The sequence below is a fragment of the Magallana gigas genome, chromosome 2 (genome assembly GCF_963853765.1).
Source record: "Magallana gigas chromosome 2, xbMagGiga1.1, whole genome shotgun sequence".
Classification (NCBI taxonomy): Eukaryota; Metazoa; Mollusca; class Bivalvia; order Ostreida; family Ostreidae; genus Magallana; species Magallana gigas.
The window spans coordinates 30,756,228-30,776,321 of NC_088854.1; the positions used below are offsets into that span (position 1 = coordinate 30,756,228).

Genomic DNA, 20,094 nt, shown 5'->3' on the forward strand with positions numbered 1-20,094 from the left:
ATCTTTCATATATAATCAAATTGTTAACTGTCAATTAGAGTGACTTTTACCAAGTGTGTTATTCCACCTTAAGCTCAGTCGGTAGAGCGTTGGTTTTTAAACTGATTGGTCCTAGGTTTGAGCCTGGTGTGGCTCATTCCTCCTCTTCTATTACAATTGTCAATGTGTAAAAATTTTTACAACCAGTATAAGGTGAACATAACACAGGCGAAAATAACCTTGAACATACTGTAGTGACAACAGTTATGAATTTCTTCACATTTCTCTTTGTACAGTGAACATTACCGTAAGGTAATATGCAAGTTTTAGTACAATGTACATGTACTAGTACTTTTTAAAAGGTATGGGTTTCTGTAGTGCATTTTAGTATCCACTTTTGGCATTATTTGGATCGTAAAAATTTATTGCAATCCTCCCCACTAAAAGAATAATGAAATATTGCACAAGTCAGTTATCGGTGCAAATCGCAGTACATAATGTAGTACAAACTACGTTTTTGCACCTTATTTGTTCTTAACATATTGGCTAAATATTACCAATACACTACGATAATGTCCATTCTGGGCTTACATACATGTATTGGATAGGAAAAATAAAAGATCTAACATTTAAAATATTTAATTCTGTTCATCTACAAATATAAATATACTAATATACATAAATCTACATCTATAAGAATAATTTTCAATATGTTAATCTACAAAAATAGACAAAAAAATTCTTGATTATTCATGCATTACTACAGTGTACAAGGTTCATCTTTTTTACCTTGTTTTATGTAAATTTCGTGTATAATTTCAAAAAAAGATATACATGTATTTGAATGTATTTGCATAAAGTAAAGAGCTTAAATTGATTTCATCTCAAATTTCAATTTAAAAAAAACTTACATGTGTATCAATTGTTACAGTAAAACTTATTAGAAATAACTTGAATAGAGTGAAGTGTATTTTAGAGTACATGTACTATGCAACATTCTAATATATTCTGTTAAAATTTTTAAGTTTCATAACCAACTCTTGATATAACACGTCATTTACAGATATTGTGTTGATTCAGAATAAGAGTTAACAATAACAGCAATATTTACATATTTTATAACAATTTTTTCCAGTACAATTAATTAAATTTGCCAAACATTTTTATAAATTAATCATAAATATACATAAGAAATAACGAATGAAGCATAGCTAGTTATTTAGGAATGCATCTTCAGAATTTTGTTATAACCTAGTTTTACAGTAATTTCTTATCAGCGTTTTTTCCTTTTGTGACATTTTCTCAACAGCTGTTAATTGTGCAAAATATTCATGTAATTACATGTACATTTATCATGTAAACATGAAATAAAAAATTCCACAAATAGCACCATTGTGAATGAGGTAGGGGAATTAATTAAATAGCCACTAAAATTAGCATTAATTAACATGCATGCACATTTGTAAATATAAGTTAGTAGTTTTGCTGTTACCTTTATATTAGTTTTACAATGTGACATGTTAATCACAGTTAGCACTATCTAATAACAATCTTCAATACATGTTATCATATCACACAGATAATAAGGCACAAATTATAAGCATAGTATTATGGTATTCATTTTAAATAAAAATGCATTTGAAATACAAAACAAATTATTTATCACCAAGAAATGCACATACAGTGTATAACATATTCCCTATTTTGTTATAGATATATTCAATGCAAAATAAAATATGGCAGTAAAACTGGCGACCTCTCACATTTCATAGTGGCAATCCTGCATATGAAGTTTGGTAACGTTGAAGTATTTATTTACCTTTCAGACAATACGGCAGCTATATATCTATGGAAAAATTAATAACTGAAAAATAATCTACCCTCTCCCCTCAAGGTGGCACAATTATACAAGAACATGAAGCAATATTTTGGCACATTTATCAAAACAATTACACCTAAATCACTTGACTACAATTTCTATTACTTTATGTACATGTAATACACAACTACATGTAGAATTGTATTTTAATGTTATGTTGAATATATCCAAAATATCTGTTTAGCTGCTATCAGATTAAATGGAACCCACTGTATTTTATAATATGTATATACATGTATAGATCTACATGTAATTTTGAATTCTTGAATTAAGTTACTTGTGATTAAATATCTACATTTTGTACTTGCATAAATGATAAAATTCAACATTACCTGAAAAATTATACAGTACTTCACAGCAATCAAACCAAAATTGCATTTCTGATATATGTACATGTATACAATATCTGTTGTAAATTCGTATACATAAAGTTTATGGCACCTACAAAATATTTACAAAATATGTAAAGAAAAAAAACCCCAAAAACAATTGTGACATATATTGCATTAATCATAATAAAATAAATATCAAGTAAATACAAAAATAAATTACATTCGTCATGTTCAAAAATTTTACAGATTACTGGTAGCACCTGCATGATTGTATACTATAGAAAATATCAAATACATGTATATTTATGGTTTTGTTGGCCACCATGCAGGCAAAGTGAATAAGCTGAGCAGCAGCCTTGTAACAAAATATATCTTACGATTGTCATGTTTAATATATGAGCAATATAAATACTGTCCATAATGATGTCCTCTCTGGACACCCATGGAGGATCTAGGAGCAGATCTCCCTGGTCCCCTGGCACTCCTTGTCGGCGTCCGCTATGAACAGCAGTCCTGTACTACACATACAGAGCTGGTACCCCGGCCGTGACTGCTTACCGCTCACTGTACTGACCTTCAAGTTCTTAAAATACAGCTTGGAGGAGTCCAAAATCTGAACAAGAAAACAGAATCTTAAAGCCCCATATTCCAATTCTCTGTTCATGTTCGGTAGTGTTCATAAATTGCTGGGAGATCAATAACAAGAATTTGGCACTTATAATGTTTGAACATATATGCAAAGCGCACATGCACAAGACAATGATTATTTAGACATACAGCAAAGGCTGAGATCTGTAAACAGATACGGTTTCCAAATATAGAGTTACATGTACTGGTAAATGAACTTTCTATCTCTATATTTTCAGATTTATGGTCAGTTTGGCAGCTTATGGTAGAACAAATTTATCCCTACCTCTTCCTCTTTACACAAGTTACTCTATTAGGGGGAAACCATAACTATAGTGAACTAAGATGTTTTTAGGTACTTACTATGCTGTCTTTTGACCTCATCTGTATTTCTTTTAAGGTGCTGATCGTCATATCAGCTGCTGGTGCATAAATGCGGATCTCCTTTTCAGCATGCATGTGAATGGATGTAGTAGGTGCCTCAATCCTGAAATTGATTAAATAACGATACAATAAGAAACCAATTGCAAACATTCATGTAGATGTTTTCTTTTTTAACCTCGAAGAAGTTCAAGGATAAGTCTTTGCCAAGAAGTAAAGTTTTCTCCATCTTGTAGTTAATATAATGGCCTCTGTATTTCTTGTCCGGGGACTCGGGAAAATTTTCCAGGATAAAGGGGTTTAATTACCGGTACATAAACAGTGGTTGGAACTTCCAATTACCTTCAAGATATCCATAATATTGGAGATTATGATGTTGTGGTAAAGAGACTCCTCTGTATGATCATATACATGTACCATACAAGACAAATTTACATGGTTATTAATAAAGATTTAATTTTTCGTATTGGTGCAAAGAAAAAATTACTTGAGTGGCTTTGCTCTTGGTCCTCGGATATTTGGAGTTTCCACTGAACCATTGAACGTCACTGTACTGGAACCTAGAACATTGGAATTTTCCAATAAAAAATCTGCATGTCTTTACTCATACTTGTACTGACACATTTTTTTTATAATAAACATTTCGGCTTAGCATTTTAAATTTCCAAGCCAACCTATATTCAACCAAAGAATGTTTTCTGTGAACAACTACACTGCCTACCTGTGTAGTATACCTCATCCATCTCCATGGCAACACCCCTGTCCCAGACCTTAAACCTTGTTTGACCTTTGAGGTCAATGACTTCAAACTCATTGCACTGAGCTACAAGTCTATTGTTTCCTAAACAAATGAAAGATAAATAATCTAGGAATCATAAAAAATTACTGGAATTTTCATGTAGGGTTTCATATTATGACTAGTAACCGGTATAATACTCTCAATTTCAAAGTACAGCAAAGAACACTTAGAGCCATTTTAACAAGAGCTTGGACTTTCTGTGGGATGTTACTATCTAGTTTGCTCATCAAAACAAGCTGTCAGATATTGAACTCCTTTCTCGTAATTCACTAAGAGAAGCTCATTAATATTCATAGACTGTCAAAATCAGAAAGTTGTTTGCCAAGATCTACACTGTTGCGTGAAATTGACGCTGTTTCAACGAAATGTACATCGCTTGATGAAGCGAGACAGTCCAATGTACATGTATTTGTGTCTATTGACCAATGGCTGGACAGTTAACCATGAGTAGACCCAACCTCCATATATATAATTGGAGTTTGTCACGTACTGCCCAAAGTCCAAGCTCTTGTTAAAACGGTGCTATTATTTATTTTTTAATTTATCTGTGGTGATGATTCAGTGAATGGTGAGTGCATCAGACTAATCATCTTTTAAAATGAAAATGAGATTGGTGAAAAAAATTACAAATACTTCATACTGTGGAATCATTAGAATTCGTGAGGGCTCAATTTTCGTGGCATTTGCGGGTAGCCCTCCCCCACAACTAACACCCTCAACGAAAGCAAATTTAGAAAGTGTTATCTTTGTTACTGAAACTGAAAACCGACGCACCAAGGAAGTTACATCCCCATGAATAAGCAAAAAACCCACAATCCATGAAAATTTAAATGATTCCACAGTATTTCATGTATACACATCAAAACACATAGACATACAGACCTATGTGCAATGTGCTTGAGATGTTTTTATTCTCATCTCTGTGCAATGTGCTTGAGATGTTTTTATTCTCATCTCTTGCTCTCAACAGAATGTCTCTACTAGAGTCTATGTGTAAAGGCTTGCCCTGCAATGGAAATGAATCTTTAAGCTATCTCTGCATTATGCATCTTGATCTACATGAATATTTCCATGCCTTTTTTTTTTTAACCTTTATTAAAAATTTCCTAAAATCATTTACATTTTTTAAATATTATAGAAATATTGAATTCTAGCATGCATTCGACTTCAAATTTTTTTTTAGAAATGACCAAAAAAAAAAAGTTCAATTTTGGGGATAAAATCCTCTAATATTTCATCTCCATTCATAAAAACAAAAGTCCTTTCTTTATTTGAACTCGGGACCTTAATTCGGTTAGTAGACCTAAGCTATATCCATTGTACTACAGGGATAGACACCCAAATTTGATATCAGTTTCACAATATGTGTTCAAATTACCATGTTGTGAGTGACGACCTGTCATCAAAAGTAAAAGTCACGAAGTCCTATAGAGGACCCTTAATTCCATCTGTGAATATTAAGACTGTACAGTTGATATATATATATATATCTTTTACATGTACCTGTACTGACTGTATTCTGTTGGTGTATAAGCTGTCCAGAAATTCAGCTTCACCCTCCAGTCTTATTCCATTCTCTGTGATTCGAAGTTTCCCCATGCCATGCTTTAATGAATCAAATATAAGCATGATGAAATGTAATTTTACATACTTAGGATAAAGTTCTAATCAGTTCAAGTTCAATCTTATAACTCTAAACTGTTAATTAGACAATTAATATACAGTCATATAACAGTAACTAAATAAACTGCATGGCCACTAAATCATATTAAATGGTATCAAATCCCTTTTTTTTAAATTATAATAAAAAATATAGCTTAAATTATAGCTTAACTGATATCAAAAGTTAATTTACACATAGTTTCAATTCTGTGAATATTACCAATTTGGTAATCAATTATCATTGGCATGTAGAGAATTAATTTATTTATTTACCACAGAAAAATTCAAAACTCGTAGGATCCAAACAATGAGAGCCAGGTTTAAAATAGTCAACACCATGAGAAACAGAATAAATGCATAGAGACATCGCTTCCTCCAGCCATAGATCCCCACAGGCTGCTGTCGATGTACAAATTCTTCCTCCTCCTCTGCATTACCGGCAGTGTGTCCATTGTTTGGAATGGCACGGAGCATGCTTGGATTAATTTTATCTGCATGAAGAAAAGCTCTAATATTTAAAATTCAATTTTCATGTCATACAGATCACATGCATGTACCGGTACATGCAATTATAGAAGTTGTTGATTGACACTGTATGCATGTATATGTTCTCTTTAACTTATGGTATTCTAAATACCGGTAATTACCAGTAGATTTTTTGCTTTGCTGAATTATGGTTAAGCTTGATAATTTGATTTATCATTATTTAAGGAATGAATTCAATATTTATTTGTTTCATACGATATAAAATGGTTTGGGGCAGTTTACGCTTTATAAACTGCGAAGCGGTTTATAAAAAAGCGTAAACTGTTTCAAACCATTTTATATTGTATAAAACTAATAAATATTGAATTCATTCCTTATAATTTAATTTTTTTACTCTTCATTGTAGATAAAAACGGTCATTTGACCTTTAAAAAGACGTAAAATTGTACAAAATTCAAACCTAACATCAGGCGTATTGATATGTTTTTGATGTTAGACTTACTATGACGTAGGCAACATTCTTTATACGAAATAAAATAATTTTTAAGCCAATCAGAAAGCATGTTACAACCAGAATTAAATTATAACGCTTTGAGTTATGATGTACGTAGGTCCAAATTAAATATCTGTGACATTTTGATCACTGGCGTCTGATTGCTGCGGCGGCAGAACACCTGGGTCCAGGATCATAAAATTTTTTAGACTAAGTCATCATTTCAGTTATTCATTATAATTATACTCTTCATTATATATGGACACTCAAATGCATAAATTTCAACAAAACATATAAGAAAACAAGTATTAAACTGCTTCATGATTCTAGGACCAGACCAGAGATTCAGGGGGTCTGGGTTTGAATCCTGTTATTACTTCTTCCATACCATTTAATAACATAACATTAATTAAAACTTTACTGTAATGACTAATAACAAGAACCAAAGCATAAGATTTTAATTGTACATTAAGATTTCCGTTCCACACTTTATCAACATGATCATGCCGACAATTTCTTGCTGATTTATTGTCCTGAGGAATATCCCAAAATAAGTTTTAAAAAAAAGTTTTACATGAGAAAAAGAAATAACTTTTCTCTCTTACTCAACTGCTTTCCTGCTAGGATCAATTTTCTTTTACACTAATATTCACCAGGCAGTCAATGCTTCATATTAGCCTACATGTTTGATAATGCATTTTCCCACTTACCAAACTTTTGCACATGCAACAGGTTTAGGAAACTCTGATTTGATTATATCAGTGTTCGGGCCACAGAAGCCTCAGTTGCAGATGCGTTCGACATATCAGGGTAAATTTTATGCAAAACTGTTTTAACAAAGATGAAAACTTTTACAATTACCTTGTAATGTTGCTCTCTACCTCTTGAAAACAAAGCACCCCCATCCGATTCCAAAGATGCTGAGTGAAGTGTCAAATGTTCTCATTGGATAAAAGCGTTAGAAGCATTAACCAATAAAATTGCGTCTTTAATCCACGTACCTGCAGACGAAAATGGCGACTGTCAACGCATTCTTCCTCGTTTCTGCAATATTGTTGATATTTACTGGATTCATAGATGCAGCGGTAAAGAAAAAAGAGGTGAAGAAAAACGTGAAATTTGTTCTGTAGATCTGATTTTGCATATAGCAGTAACTTCACCTATGAATCATGAATTAAGCCGGCATCCTGTTTTTTTCTTGGTTCGAATTTGTTCAGACCCCAATCATTTCTATCTGTAATATTTATGTTCGAGTCAATGCCCTAGTGCTCATTTTAATACAGTTGAAGCATTAGGTATTTTCCAATCCGTCTTTCACTATTTTAAAAGTATTGGTAGTCCATCAAGCGCGCTTGATTTAGCTTAACTGGGTGTACACTGATGTATACATTTTGTTTTGTAAGCAAATGCACTTAAAAGGTGTAATGTAGATAAGTTTAAAAAATAATAGATCTTACGAACAAAGGTGCAGCGATGTTCAGTGACAATCCTATATTGTTTGAAAATTTTCCCAATATAAATGCATTAATAAAAACATTTCAACTGAACCGGGCTCTCATAAAAATGACAATCCAAGACGTTTTCCCATTATAAATGCAATAAAATAAACACATTTTAATATTGTTAAAAAGACATTTCTTAGTCTGATTAAAATGGTCTAAAATTTAAGAAGAAGCACATATTTTATCTATAGGAGATATTAATGTCCGCAATACAGTTATAATTGAATTTCTACCAATTTGCTACATGTAGGACAGTCTTGGAGACAAAGTCAGTCAAATGACAGAATGGAACAACAAAAAAGCTGTGATCAGAATGAATGGTGATAAATTCCGACAATATGTGAAAACAACACCAAAGAATTATTCTGTTATTGTCATGTTAACTGCTCTCCAAGCCCAGAGACAATGCTCAGTTTGCAAGTAAGTATCCATAGTATATGATGTCACAAGAGTGCTTAATTAATTGGAGGGGACTGTCAACCATCTATTTTAACATTAAAAGTATGATAATATAGACAACCAAGCCAATACAATTGATGCAGTAATATTTATCAGCTCAAATAATTTATGATCAATAATTTATTATTAATGTTATTGATTTCTGATGTCAGGTGTATTATGCATGATAAGGTTGAAAATCTTGATAGATTTTTTGTTCATAAATAACTTAAGAGAGATTGTTTGTGCAACAATATAATGTTGTTTGGGACTCTTTATAATATTGAAATATAGATTATGAATAAGAAAATAAAACAATGCAAATTATGCTTATCTATTGATATACAATTTTGGATCCAGGATATTTAATCATGACTGTCTCAATTCCATTGCTGTATACATTGGGGTTTTTTTAATAGACAAGCAAATGATGAGTACACAATCTTGGCAAACTCTTGGAGATACTATCAACAGTATTCAAACAAACTCTTTTTCGCCATGGTGGACTATGATGAAGGATCTGACGTATTCTCTTCGGTATAAATTTAATGAAGATTTCAAAGCTTTATATGCAATTCATCTAACTTGATTTGAACTACAATTTTGTAATTATTAGCTTGTTTTAAAGACGACTGACATATTCTTTTTTAACAGTTTAGTTATTACATGTATGTATGTTCTTCTGTTAAACTGCAAGTGAATTAGATAAAACATTCTAGCTGCTAATAAAAATCTTGAAATCAGTAACAAATTATATTGTAGTTTTGTTAATATAAGGTTGTTGACATGACATTTGTATGTACAAGTTTATGTACCCTTTTCAGATGAAAATCAACACTGCCCCCGTTTTTATGCATTTCCCAGCCAAAGGAAAACCAAAGAAGGGAGATACTTTAGATATTCACAGGTGAAAGTGCTTATAAATCTGTATTGATTACCTTATGATTCATAAATGATTTTCTCATACAAGTTTAAGCGCTTGGGATATTTTATGATACAAAGAACTTTATTTTTAGCTCACCGAGACGAAGTCAAGGAGAGCTTATGCTATACCCTCGGCGTCGGCGGTGGCGTCGGCGTCGGCGTCGGCGTCCGGACCTGGTTAAAGTTTTTGTTGCAGGTCCTGTATCTAAGCTATTACTTGTCCTATCTTCACCAAACTTGCATGGGTGATGCATCTGGACCTACTTATGGACTTGAAAGACTTGGATGCTGAATCTGGGTCCTAAATTTCAGATGCTGGAGGAGGTTAAGGTTGTTGGACCAGGTTAAAGTTTTTGTTGCAGGTGCCCTTTGATAGCAATATCTTAGTTACTGCTGGTCCGTACATCACCAAACTTGCATGGATGGTGTGCCTTATGATACTGATGCACCAGACAGGCTTGAGTGCTGAATCTGAGCTATAGGTTTCGGATGCTGGAGGAGGTTAAGGTTTTTGGAGCAGGTTAAAGTTTTTGTTGTGGGTGCCCATTGATAGCAATATCTAAGTTACTACTGGTCCTAACTTCACCAAACTTGTATGGATGATGCGTCTTATGATACTGATGCACCTGACAAGCTTGAATGCTGAATCTGAGCAATAGGTTTCGGATGCTGGAAGAGGTTAAGGTTTTTAGAGCTGGTTAAAGTTTTTGTTGCAGGTGCCCTCTGATGATTATATCTTAGTTACTACTGGTCCTTACTTCACCAAACTTGTATGGATGGTGCGTCTTATGATACTGATGCACCTGACAAGCTTGAATGCTGAATCTGAGCAATAGGTTTCGGATGCTGGAGGAGGTTAAGGTTTTAAGAGCTGGTTAAATAAAGTTTTTGAAACAGGTGCCCTCTAATGATGATATCTTAGTTATTACTTGTCCTTACTTCACCAGACTTCCATGGATGGTGTGTCTTATGATACTGATGCACATGACAGGCTTGAATGCTGAGTCTGGTTTCGGATGCTGGATAAAGTTAAGTTTTTAGGAACAGGTCACATGTTTAATAGATGATAGTACTATATCAAACTTGCATAGTTGATTTAACTGTAATATGAATGAATCGCAGAGGTAGCTTCAGATGCAGAGCTTGATCTCCATTATCAAGGATGCTAAATAATAAATCTTAGTTATTACAGGTCCTAACTTCACCAAACTTGAATGGATGGTGTGTCTTATGATACAGATGCACCTGACAGGCATGGATGCTGAATCTGAGCCATAGGTTGCGGATGCTGGAGGAAGTTAAGGTTTTAATTGCTAGTGCCCTCTGATGATGATATCTTAGTTATTACTGGTCCAAACTTCACCAAACTTACATGGATGATGCGTGTTATGATACCAATGCACCTGATGGGCTTGAATGCTGAATCTGAGCCATAGGTTTCGGATGCTGGATGAGGTTTAGTTTTTTGGAACAGGTCACATGTTTTATAGATGATAGCTTGCATAGTTGATTTAACTTTATTATAAATTAAATGCAGAGGTTGCTTTATATGCAGAGCCTGATCTCCATTATCAAGGATGCTAAAGAAATCTCCTACCTCACTCAAACCAGCTCGATAGATAGATGTGTTTGTTGATAAATGATATAACATGATTCCTATGATATAGTATTGTATGATATGAAACAATATTGTTTGATATGATACAATATGATATCATATGTTATATTATAAAAAGTTATACAATACGATATGATATTGTATCAATATTTTGGATATTTTATGATATGATATTGTATCATGATACTGTTATGTATAGTATTGTATATTATGATACAATATTGTATAATATTATATTGTATTTTTAATTTATTATTTTATCACATGATACAATTACATAAGATATTGCAAAATATTATATTGTATCCTATGATACAATATTGTATATTCTATAATATTGTATCATACAATATTGTATAATATGGTATTGGTTTCAGTAATATAGAATAATATCACATGAAATTGTATTATATGATATTGTAATATTATATAATATTGTATCATACGATATTGTATGATATGATATTGGTTTATATGATATATTATCTTATCACATGAAATTGTATTATATTATATTGTAATATATATTATTGTGTCATATGATACAATATGTATAATATAATAATGTATTTTATAATATTTTGCTTTATCACATAATATTGTATCATTTGATAAGATAGAATGTTGGAATCAAATTATATTGTATTATATGATATAATATCATATAATGTATCAAATATGTTTCAGTGTCATTCAATACAATATCATACTATATTATACAATATATTATGTTTCAATGTTATGATGTATTATGTAATATGATATTGTAATATAATACTATATTGTATTATATTTTATGATATTGTATTATGTGATCAAATACAATAAGGTATAACACAATACAATGTCATATCATACATTACAATATCATATCTCATTGTTGTTTATTACGGTATTTTATTGTTTTATATGATATATATTATAAATATGACATGATACAATATTTAATTTTATATCATTGTATTGATTAACATATGAACATATGATTATCATAAAAAAAATTTATCAGATGATATACGATATTTTGTCAAAACAGAATCCATGAATATCCAAGATCATAAAGTATGATTTTCATATAAAATGATAAAGGTGGTCTTATGAAGGTGATGTCTCATAATGGTGATGCTCCGTCTCGGTGAGCTTAGTAATCTATGATTACCTATGTTTTGTCATTTCAAACAGAGTTGGTTTTTCTGCTGAACAGATTGCCAAATGGGTTGCTGAGAGAACTGACATAAATGTAAGAAATTAAAATAAATACATGTATTTATAACTCAAAAAGAACTTTTAATGAGATGTCTAAATATTGTACATGTATGTATACAGGGTTACATGTATTTTGTCCCATGTATTTTTCGCCCTTCTACACTTGTAGACGGTTTTGCCCTGTTTTGCATTTGCCCAGACATAGTTGTGTAATGAATGCTTTTGCTTGTTAATACAGTAATTCAAAAATTGTTTAGAAATTGCCCAGTCCTAAATTCACCTGCTGACAAGGGGCAAAGAAGGCAAAATAAAACAGGGGTGAATATTTTTATGTACCGGCCGTTATACAGCAAATATGATTTGCACTGATGAGTATAGTGCATAATAAATACAAATTTTAAATGCAGTGAGGATTTGCATGAAAAAAAAATAACATTTCCACACCTTAATTGATTTCGGCAGATCCGAGTATTTAGACCCACTAACTATTCTGGCACCCTGGCTCTAGCTTTGCTGTTTGCACTGATTGGAGGACTCCTTTACCTTAAGAGAAACAACCTGGAATTCTTGTACAACAAAACTGTATGGGGAGGCCTAGCTCTGGTAAGTACAGGAAAGAAATGGACAAACATTCAATATGTGGAGGAAAATTAATAATATTCAGTCTTTCTTCTTCTGATCACTCATGATGTCATACTGTCATTGAAATAAGTTTGTCTAACATTTTCAAATGACATTCTTTATAACAATGATGTTACATAGGAGCTTTTGCTTGATAGATTTAATTAATATCATTTAAACTTCAAGTAAAATGGATTTGTCTAAAGTATTGAACTATTAGTGAAATGATGATTAAATCATATCGGTATGCATGAATGTTCAATCCAAAAAATTGAGTAACATATAGTATTCCTGCTTTGTATGCATTTCAGTTTGTGATATTTGCCATGACATCTGGACAGATGTGGAACCATATTAGGGGACCCCCAGTGATGCACAAGAACCCCTCAACTGGACAAATTGTATGTAAAAACAAAATGATATGGAGTCGAGAATTTTTTCTGCTATTTACAAGATTTATGAATGACAAAATTTTGAGGTTTCTTTTTTTTTCGACATTCATTCTTCACTAACATGTACTAATCAGAGTAAATATTTCTTTTTATTTGAACAAAGGACTAAACATTTATTTTTTTTTTAGTAATATTTATAAGGTTTTGATGATATTTAACTACAAGTACCATAATACCTTTTTCTACAGTATGAAAAATTGTTACATATTAACAGAAAGAAATTTTGAAGGTGGTGTCTATTTAATTATTTTTTTGATTTTGTATTTGAAGATGTGTATTGGATGCATGATGATAATTTTCTTTCTTGACAGAATTACATTCACGGTAGCAGTCAGGGACAGTTTATAGCAGAAACTTACATTGTTTTTTTCTTGAGTATCCTTACTAACATCAAAGGAATACATGTATTGGGGTACTGGAACACAACTTTTTGATTACCTTTTTTGATATTTTTTAAAATCTGCATGTTTTTATACAAATGGTGTCATTTCTTGTGATTTTTGGTTGTGAGGTCTTGGTCATATAATTCCTGCACAATTCATTTTATATCGGAGTGTATCATTCATTTGTGTTTTAGAGCTTGTTTGAAAATGCAATGGACAGTCAAACCTTTGGTGAAACCTTCATAGTAATCATATACTGTATCTTTGTACATTGTTCTATCTCTGGCACACCTATTATTTTCACTTTCTCAGATCAAGAGAGGTGATAGTTAGTCAGCTCTCTTTTTCTGGATTCGGTTGCAGGAGTATTAGTTAAATTACCTGGAATTTAGGGCAGTAACTAGCCGTTAAAAAATATATATGATTTCTGGCTTTTCTTTATACTCTCACATTTACAAGCATCTCAGAAGATGTGCCTGGTTTAAATTTAGCTTTGCATTTATTGTACTGCTATACAGGAGGTAAGTTATAAGCTCTGTGCCCCAATGACAAAGTCCTATGGAAGCAAATTCAACCTTTACATTTACTATATACTGGTGTATATCAATGACCTTGAACCTTTGACCTTTGGTTGTCATTAATAACCATTACATAAACATACAATCAAGTTAAAATTATGCACTGATAGATGAGACACACATACACAATGGATATAATGATAGGTACCTACATGTCAATTTATACTTTCATACATGTACCAAATTCAAGATTTTCAAATCTGGCCTTCTTGTACAAAAACGTGTATAGCTTTCACAGGTGATCTTTTTAGGAAGTTAAAAGAATAATTCAAAGATATTAGTTACCAGATATGTCAACTGGAGAGTATACCTTGCTTTTGTACTTACTGGTATACTGTGGAATCATTAGAATTTGTGGTGTCTCAATTTTAGTGGTATTCATGGGTAGCCCTTCCCCATGAAGAGTACCGGTATTCTTTTTTATTAAAAGTGAAAACTGAAACCCACAAATAAGCAAAAAACCAACAATCCATGAAAATTGCCGTCCACAAATTTAAATGATTCCACAGTATACAGCTTTTGTAGTTTCACATACAGATTTGTAGTCTGACTTGAAACTAATTGACAATGTCCATGAGAAAACAATTTTGAGTACTTCTTGAAAGTTGAAGAAACATTACATTTTCAATATGAATACTGGTAATTTTAAAAACAACTCAACTTTCCCTTTATCTGAGTGCACTAGTTTTTAGCTCACCTGAGCTGAAAGCTCAATTGAGCTATTCTGATCACATTTTGTCTGTCGTCCGTCTGTCCGTCCGTCCGTCCGTCCGTCTGTCCGTAAACTTCTCACATTTTCAACATCTTCTCAAGAACTACTGGGCCAATTTCAACCAAACTTGGCACAAATCATCCTTAGGCAAAGGGGATTCAAAGTTGTGAAAATTAAGGGCCACACCCGTTTTCAAGGGGAGATAATTAGAAATTAAAGAAAAATTTCGAGAAATTTTCAAAAATCTTCTTCTCAAGAACCAGAAAGCCAGGAAAGCTGAAACTTGTGTGGAAGCATCCTCAGGTAGTGTAGATTCAAAGTTGTGAAAATCATGACCCCTGGGGGTAGGGTGGGGCCACAATGGGGGCTCGAAATTTTACATAGGAATATATAGAGTAAATCTTTAAAAAATAATTCTTCTCAGAAACTAATCAGCCAGTAAAGCTGAAACTTGTGTGGAAGCATCCTCAAGAAGTGTAGATTTAAAGTTGTGAAAATCATGACCCCTGGGGGTAGGGTGGGGCAACATTAGGGGGTCTAAGTGTTACATAGGAATATATAGAGTAAATCTTTAAAAATCTTCTTCTTAGAAACTAATCAGCCAGGAAAGCTGAAACTTGTGTGGAAGCATCCTCAGGTAGTGTAGAATCAAAGTTGTGAAAATCATGATCCCTGGGGGTAGGGTGGGGCCACAATGGGGTGGTCGAAGTTTTACATAGGAATATATAGAGTAAATCTTTAAAATTCTTCTTCTCAGAAACTAATCAGCCAGGAAAGCTGAAACTTATGTGGAAGCATCCTCAGGTAGTGCAGATTCAAAGTTGTGAAAATCATGATCCCTGGGGGTAGGGTGGGGCCACAATGGGGGGTCGAAGTTTTACATAGGAATATATAGAGTAAATCTTTAAAATTCTTCTTCTCAGAAACTAATCAGCCAGGAAAGCTGAAACTCGTGTGGAAGTATCCTCAGGCAGTGTAGATTCAAAGTTGTGAAAATCATGACCCCTGGGGGTAGGGTAAAACAACATTGGGGGGTGTTAAAGTCTCACTTTGGAATGTATAGTTAATCTTTTAAAATCTTCTTCTCAGAAACTAATCAGCCAGGAAAGCTGAAACTTGTGTGGAAGCATCCTCAGGTAGTGTAGATTCAAAGTTGTGAAAATCATGACCCCCAGGGGTAGGGTGGGGCCACAATGGGGGGTCAAAGTTTTACATAGGAATATACAGAGTAAATCTTTGAAAATCTTCTTCTCAGAAACTAATCAGCCAGGAAAGCTGAAACTCGTGTGGAAGCATCCTCAGGCAGTGTAGATTCAAAGTTGTGAAAATCATGATCCCTGGGGAAAGGTTGGGGCACAATCGGGGGTCGAAGTTTTACATAGGAATATTTTGAGTAAATATTTAAAAATCTTCTTCACAGAAACTAATCAGCCAGGAAAGCTGAAACTTGTGTGGAAGTATCCTCAGGTAGTGTAGATTCAAAGTTGTGAAAACATGATCCCTGGGGGTAGGGTGAGCCCACATTGGGGGGGGGGGGGGTGTTAAAGTTTTACATAGGAATATTTAGAGAAAATCTTTTAAAATCTTCTTCTCAGAAACTAATCAGCCAGATGATTCTTTATAATTGTAAAGACTTTGGCTCCAGGACAATTCTTTGGCCTCACAAGAAGGTTCAGACTTTGATGTAGCTTAATATACCATATATAAACAATTGTAAGGGATCTTTTTGAGAACTCCAATACTCAACATGTGATGTGACTATAAAATCATCCTGTTAGAAAAGGGACTAATGATTATAAACATAAGAATATCCAGGGGGAAAAGTGGATTTTATTTATACAGGATCTACATGTATTATTGTACATTGTCCAGATTGTTTGTATTATGACTCCATTAAGCTGATTTTATCATACCTATTGTTCCTCAGGTGAGCGATGTGGCCCATGGGCCTCTTGTTACATTCCTGTTATCAAAGATTGACATTATTATTTCAAATATTATTTCAAATACATGTACTGCTTTAGTTCAATTTTCACTTCTTTCTTTATTATTTCTTCTACCGAGAAAAAAAATCTGCCATAAAATCCTTAACAAGATTTTTAGATGCAGCAGTAGTTGGAGGATTTGTTCTGTTAAATGAAGCAAACTCTGTCAAAGGAGACCCAGGAAAGAAAAGAAGTAAGCTACATTAGTTACATGTATTAAAACAAGTTAATCAAAATTGTAAAATGATTGAAACTTTGATATCTCGAATGCTGATATCCCAAATACATTGGATATATCAAAGCGATTTGGAAGTCCCAACCACTTATTTTTTAACTATTTCACCCTTGATATCTCAAATACTCGAAGTTTGACTCTATATGTATGCAACAGATAAATTGCCATTAGCTAGGTTAACTGTGTTCTTTGATACCAAAATTGACTGTGTTACAATTCAAGTCTACATTCAATAAAAGTCTGTACTTTCCGTTTTTTTCTTAGTATTATCCATGGTAGGACTAGGATTTGTGGCCATCTTCTTTAGCCTGCTCCTCTCTGTGTTCAGGTCCAAGTACCAAGGATATCCATACAGGTAGCATGTCCGTCGATGTTTTTAAGTTGCCATGTTTATCATCATGATGGCAACAATGTCGCCAATGTGCAAGTTTTACCAAAGAATTTTTATATACAGGAATTTTAAACATTTTATCTTTTGTTTTTCAGCTTCTTGTTCAAGTAAAGAAGAGGATCCATAAGGCCAAAAAAAATTAATGATTTGTTTCTCAGGCACCGCCGCATCAGTAAAATCATCGCCGCATCAAACTTTTTTATCGTTATTTTTCCGGATTTTTTATATCTTATCATTATCGGTTTTCTCTATTATGGAATCTATGTAAACAAACGCTCAGAACAAATGCTTGTCTCTGTCAGTGAAAAACGTTATTTTGTCTGAAACATCTACCCAGTGACCAATCTAGGGGGTTACCTGGGCTAAATACAACTTTATGTAAATATAATTACTCGCTTTGTGGTCGGTAACTTCGCCAGAATTTCCTCAGAAAGAGAGGTTGAAGTTGCCCTGTATTCTGAGTTCACGATCGTGAAAGTTAACTCTAAATGCAATAAAATGATAATCATCTAATTCAAAAGACATTTTCATAGCCTAAGTTAACCCCTGTTGTGATTAATAACTAGCGACTGTCTTATCTTCAGAGGTTATAAATAGGGTTGATGCAACCACATACTGTGCACTGAAAATTACAACCGATGTTTATAACTTTAGGTGCTGATATTACAATTAGTTGGTAACTTGTAATTAATTAATAACTCTGCCACGTTAGTGTTAAAATAATCATGAAATCGTTTGTCTACAGTTATCTTTAACTAAAAAATTCTGTATAACCAACTATATGACGGTTGTAATTGGGTCAAAGGGTTGGACTAATACCTCCAACATACACTTAAACACATAGACTGATTTTATTTGTCATTTAGCCAACACAATTACGAAACATTTCAGCTAGAAAATGTATGAAAACACATAATAAATTAAATTTAAAAAATTGGATAAGATTTTAAATTTTTAGGAGTTGTTTTATTTTTAATTGACTTGCTTCTAAGGTTGAACCTGTGTATAAATATATTATCATTAGCATTATGCCATTGTCAAAGAATGGAAGTCTACCTCATTTGTCAAATTTCTCCCTATTTTTCTGTGAGGGAGAACTTCAGAAGTGAAGTCTCCCTAAGCAAAGTTTGCTCTGGGTTGGTCCCTGTTAACACAACCACTGAAATTTTTTTGTTATCTTCAGAAATTGAAGCCTCTGTGATATTGCATAGAAACAGAAATAAAGGACACTTGTATTGTTTGAGAATTTTATGATGACTTATTTACTTTTCCTTGAATTCGTCCTCAAGGCACTGAAGATTGATAAGAAAACATCCCCAAATGAATGCTTTATTTGATAAATTTTTATATGGCAAATTAAACTAGTAAAATGCCATAAGAAGTCCCCAATTTCAGTTTAGACTTCTGTTATTACTGTGGAGGGGAAAGATAGGCCGCAAAATGAAGCAGGGGCATAAACCATTTGTCTTGTTTGTTCATATGCAAAAACTCAAACTTATAAAAGGAAACAGAACAGTGTAAACTAAAAAGAACAAATTACATATGTTTAAACTTTGCCAATGTATGAGCTTGATGAATATCTGCTGATAAGTACACAAATAAATCATATAATATGGGTTACCGTCATTTTAAATTTTGCCTTAAAAAAAAAAAAAAAAAAACCTGCCTGCTCATCAAAATTTCAAAATTTTGGCCCGAGAAACTAATGATTAATTTTTTTTGGCCTAAAGTGTCTCATGTTTATTTTTTACCCATTTAAAACATTCTACTGTGAGGGAACATGCCTGTTGTTCACGTTGTGTGTTGTTTTACCAAAAAAATTGCGGAATGCAAGTGTGTGAATGAGAAGCTGAAAATTTTATTAAATGTGTAGTGTTATGTGTGCGAGTAGCTTAATGGAAGTTTACGCAATAGAAGATTATCAAATGAGTACCTGTTTGTGGATGTCATTAATGTCTGACAATGAGGCCAATTTATTTTATTAAATTCTTTAAAACCTGTAGTTGTTTTTCAATGTTTTTCAATTCATTTTTTAAACTCAAAAGTCAGCCAACCTTACATGGAAAACTTAATTCTTTTATGGTTATTGAATATGATTCCATTGTGCAGTGCACATTTCTCAACACCCTGTGAATTTGACTTTTTACGTGTCACAATATAACGTTATCAACCCATTGTAAAACTTATCACCAAAATTGAAAGGCATTGATGTTCATCTGAGAACCGAAGCCCCTTAGATGGATCTGTTAGGGAGTACATGTATCATGTTTGCAATTTAAGCTTCATATTTGAGTCTTAACACAAATTTGAGACCTCTCTGACTGTTACATCCACTTCTATTATTCTATATCCTACATTTTGAAGATCCAAGGGCAAAGTATTATAAACTTTTAGTAAAATGTCCTTTAATT

At 32.8% G+C, this 20,094-nt stretch overlaps 2 protein-coding genes across 2 annotated transcripts; one reads left to right on the forward strand and one right to left on the reverse strand.

Annotated features, from left to right (window-relative positions):
• Nucleotides 1–598: 598 nt before the first annotated feature.
• LOC105346303 (delta-sarcoglycan) lies at nt 599–7,641 on the reverse strand. Its single transcript, XM_011454822.4, has 8 exons — nt 7,500–7,641; nt 5,933–6,150; nt 5,501–5,602; nt 4,880–5,003; nt 3,920–4,039; nt 3,686–3,758; nt 3,181–3,304; nt 599–2,803 (listed from the first exon to the last, which is right to left on the reverse strand). Exons 2-8 carry the CDS (start codon nt 6,131–6,133, stop codon nt 2,642–2,644), a joined length of 906 nt encoding a protein of 301 aa, XP_011453124.3. The 5' UTR covers nt 6,134–6,150; nt 7,500–7,641; the 3' UTR covers nt 599–2,641.
• Nucleotides 7,584–19,685, forward strand: LOC117681491 (tumor suppressor candidate 3). The gene is made up of 12 exons (XM_066076104.1): nt 7,584–7,738; nt 8,391–8,560; nt 8,998–9,115; nt 9,403–9,485; nt 12,303–12,360; nt 12,789–12,929; nt 13,259–13,348; nt 13,711–13,774; nt 17,176–17,250; nt 17,557–17,647; nt 17,779–17,807; nt 19,409–19,685. The coding sequence occupies exons 1-11, from the start codon at nt 7,652–7,654 to the stop codon at nt 17,792–17,794; spliced, it is 993 nt and encodes a 330-aa protein (XP_065932176.1). The 5' UTR covers nt 7,584–7,651; the 3' UTR covers nt 17,795–17,807; nt 19,409–19,685.
• Nucleotides 19,686–20,094: the final 409 nt, after the last annotated feature.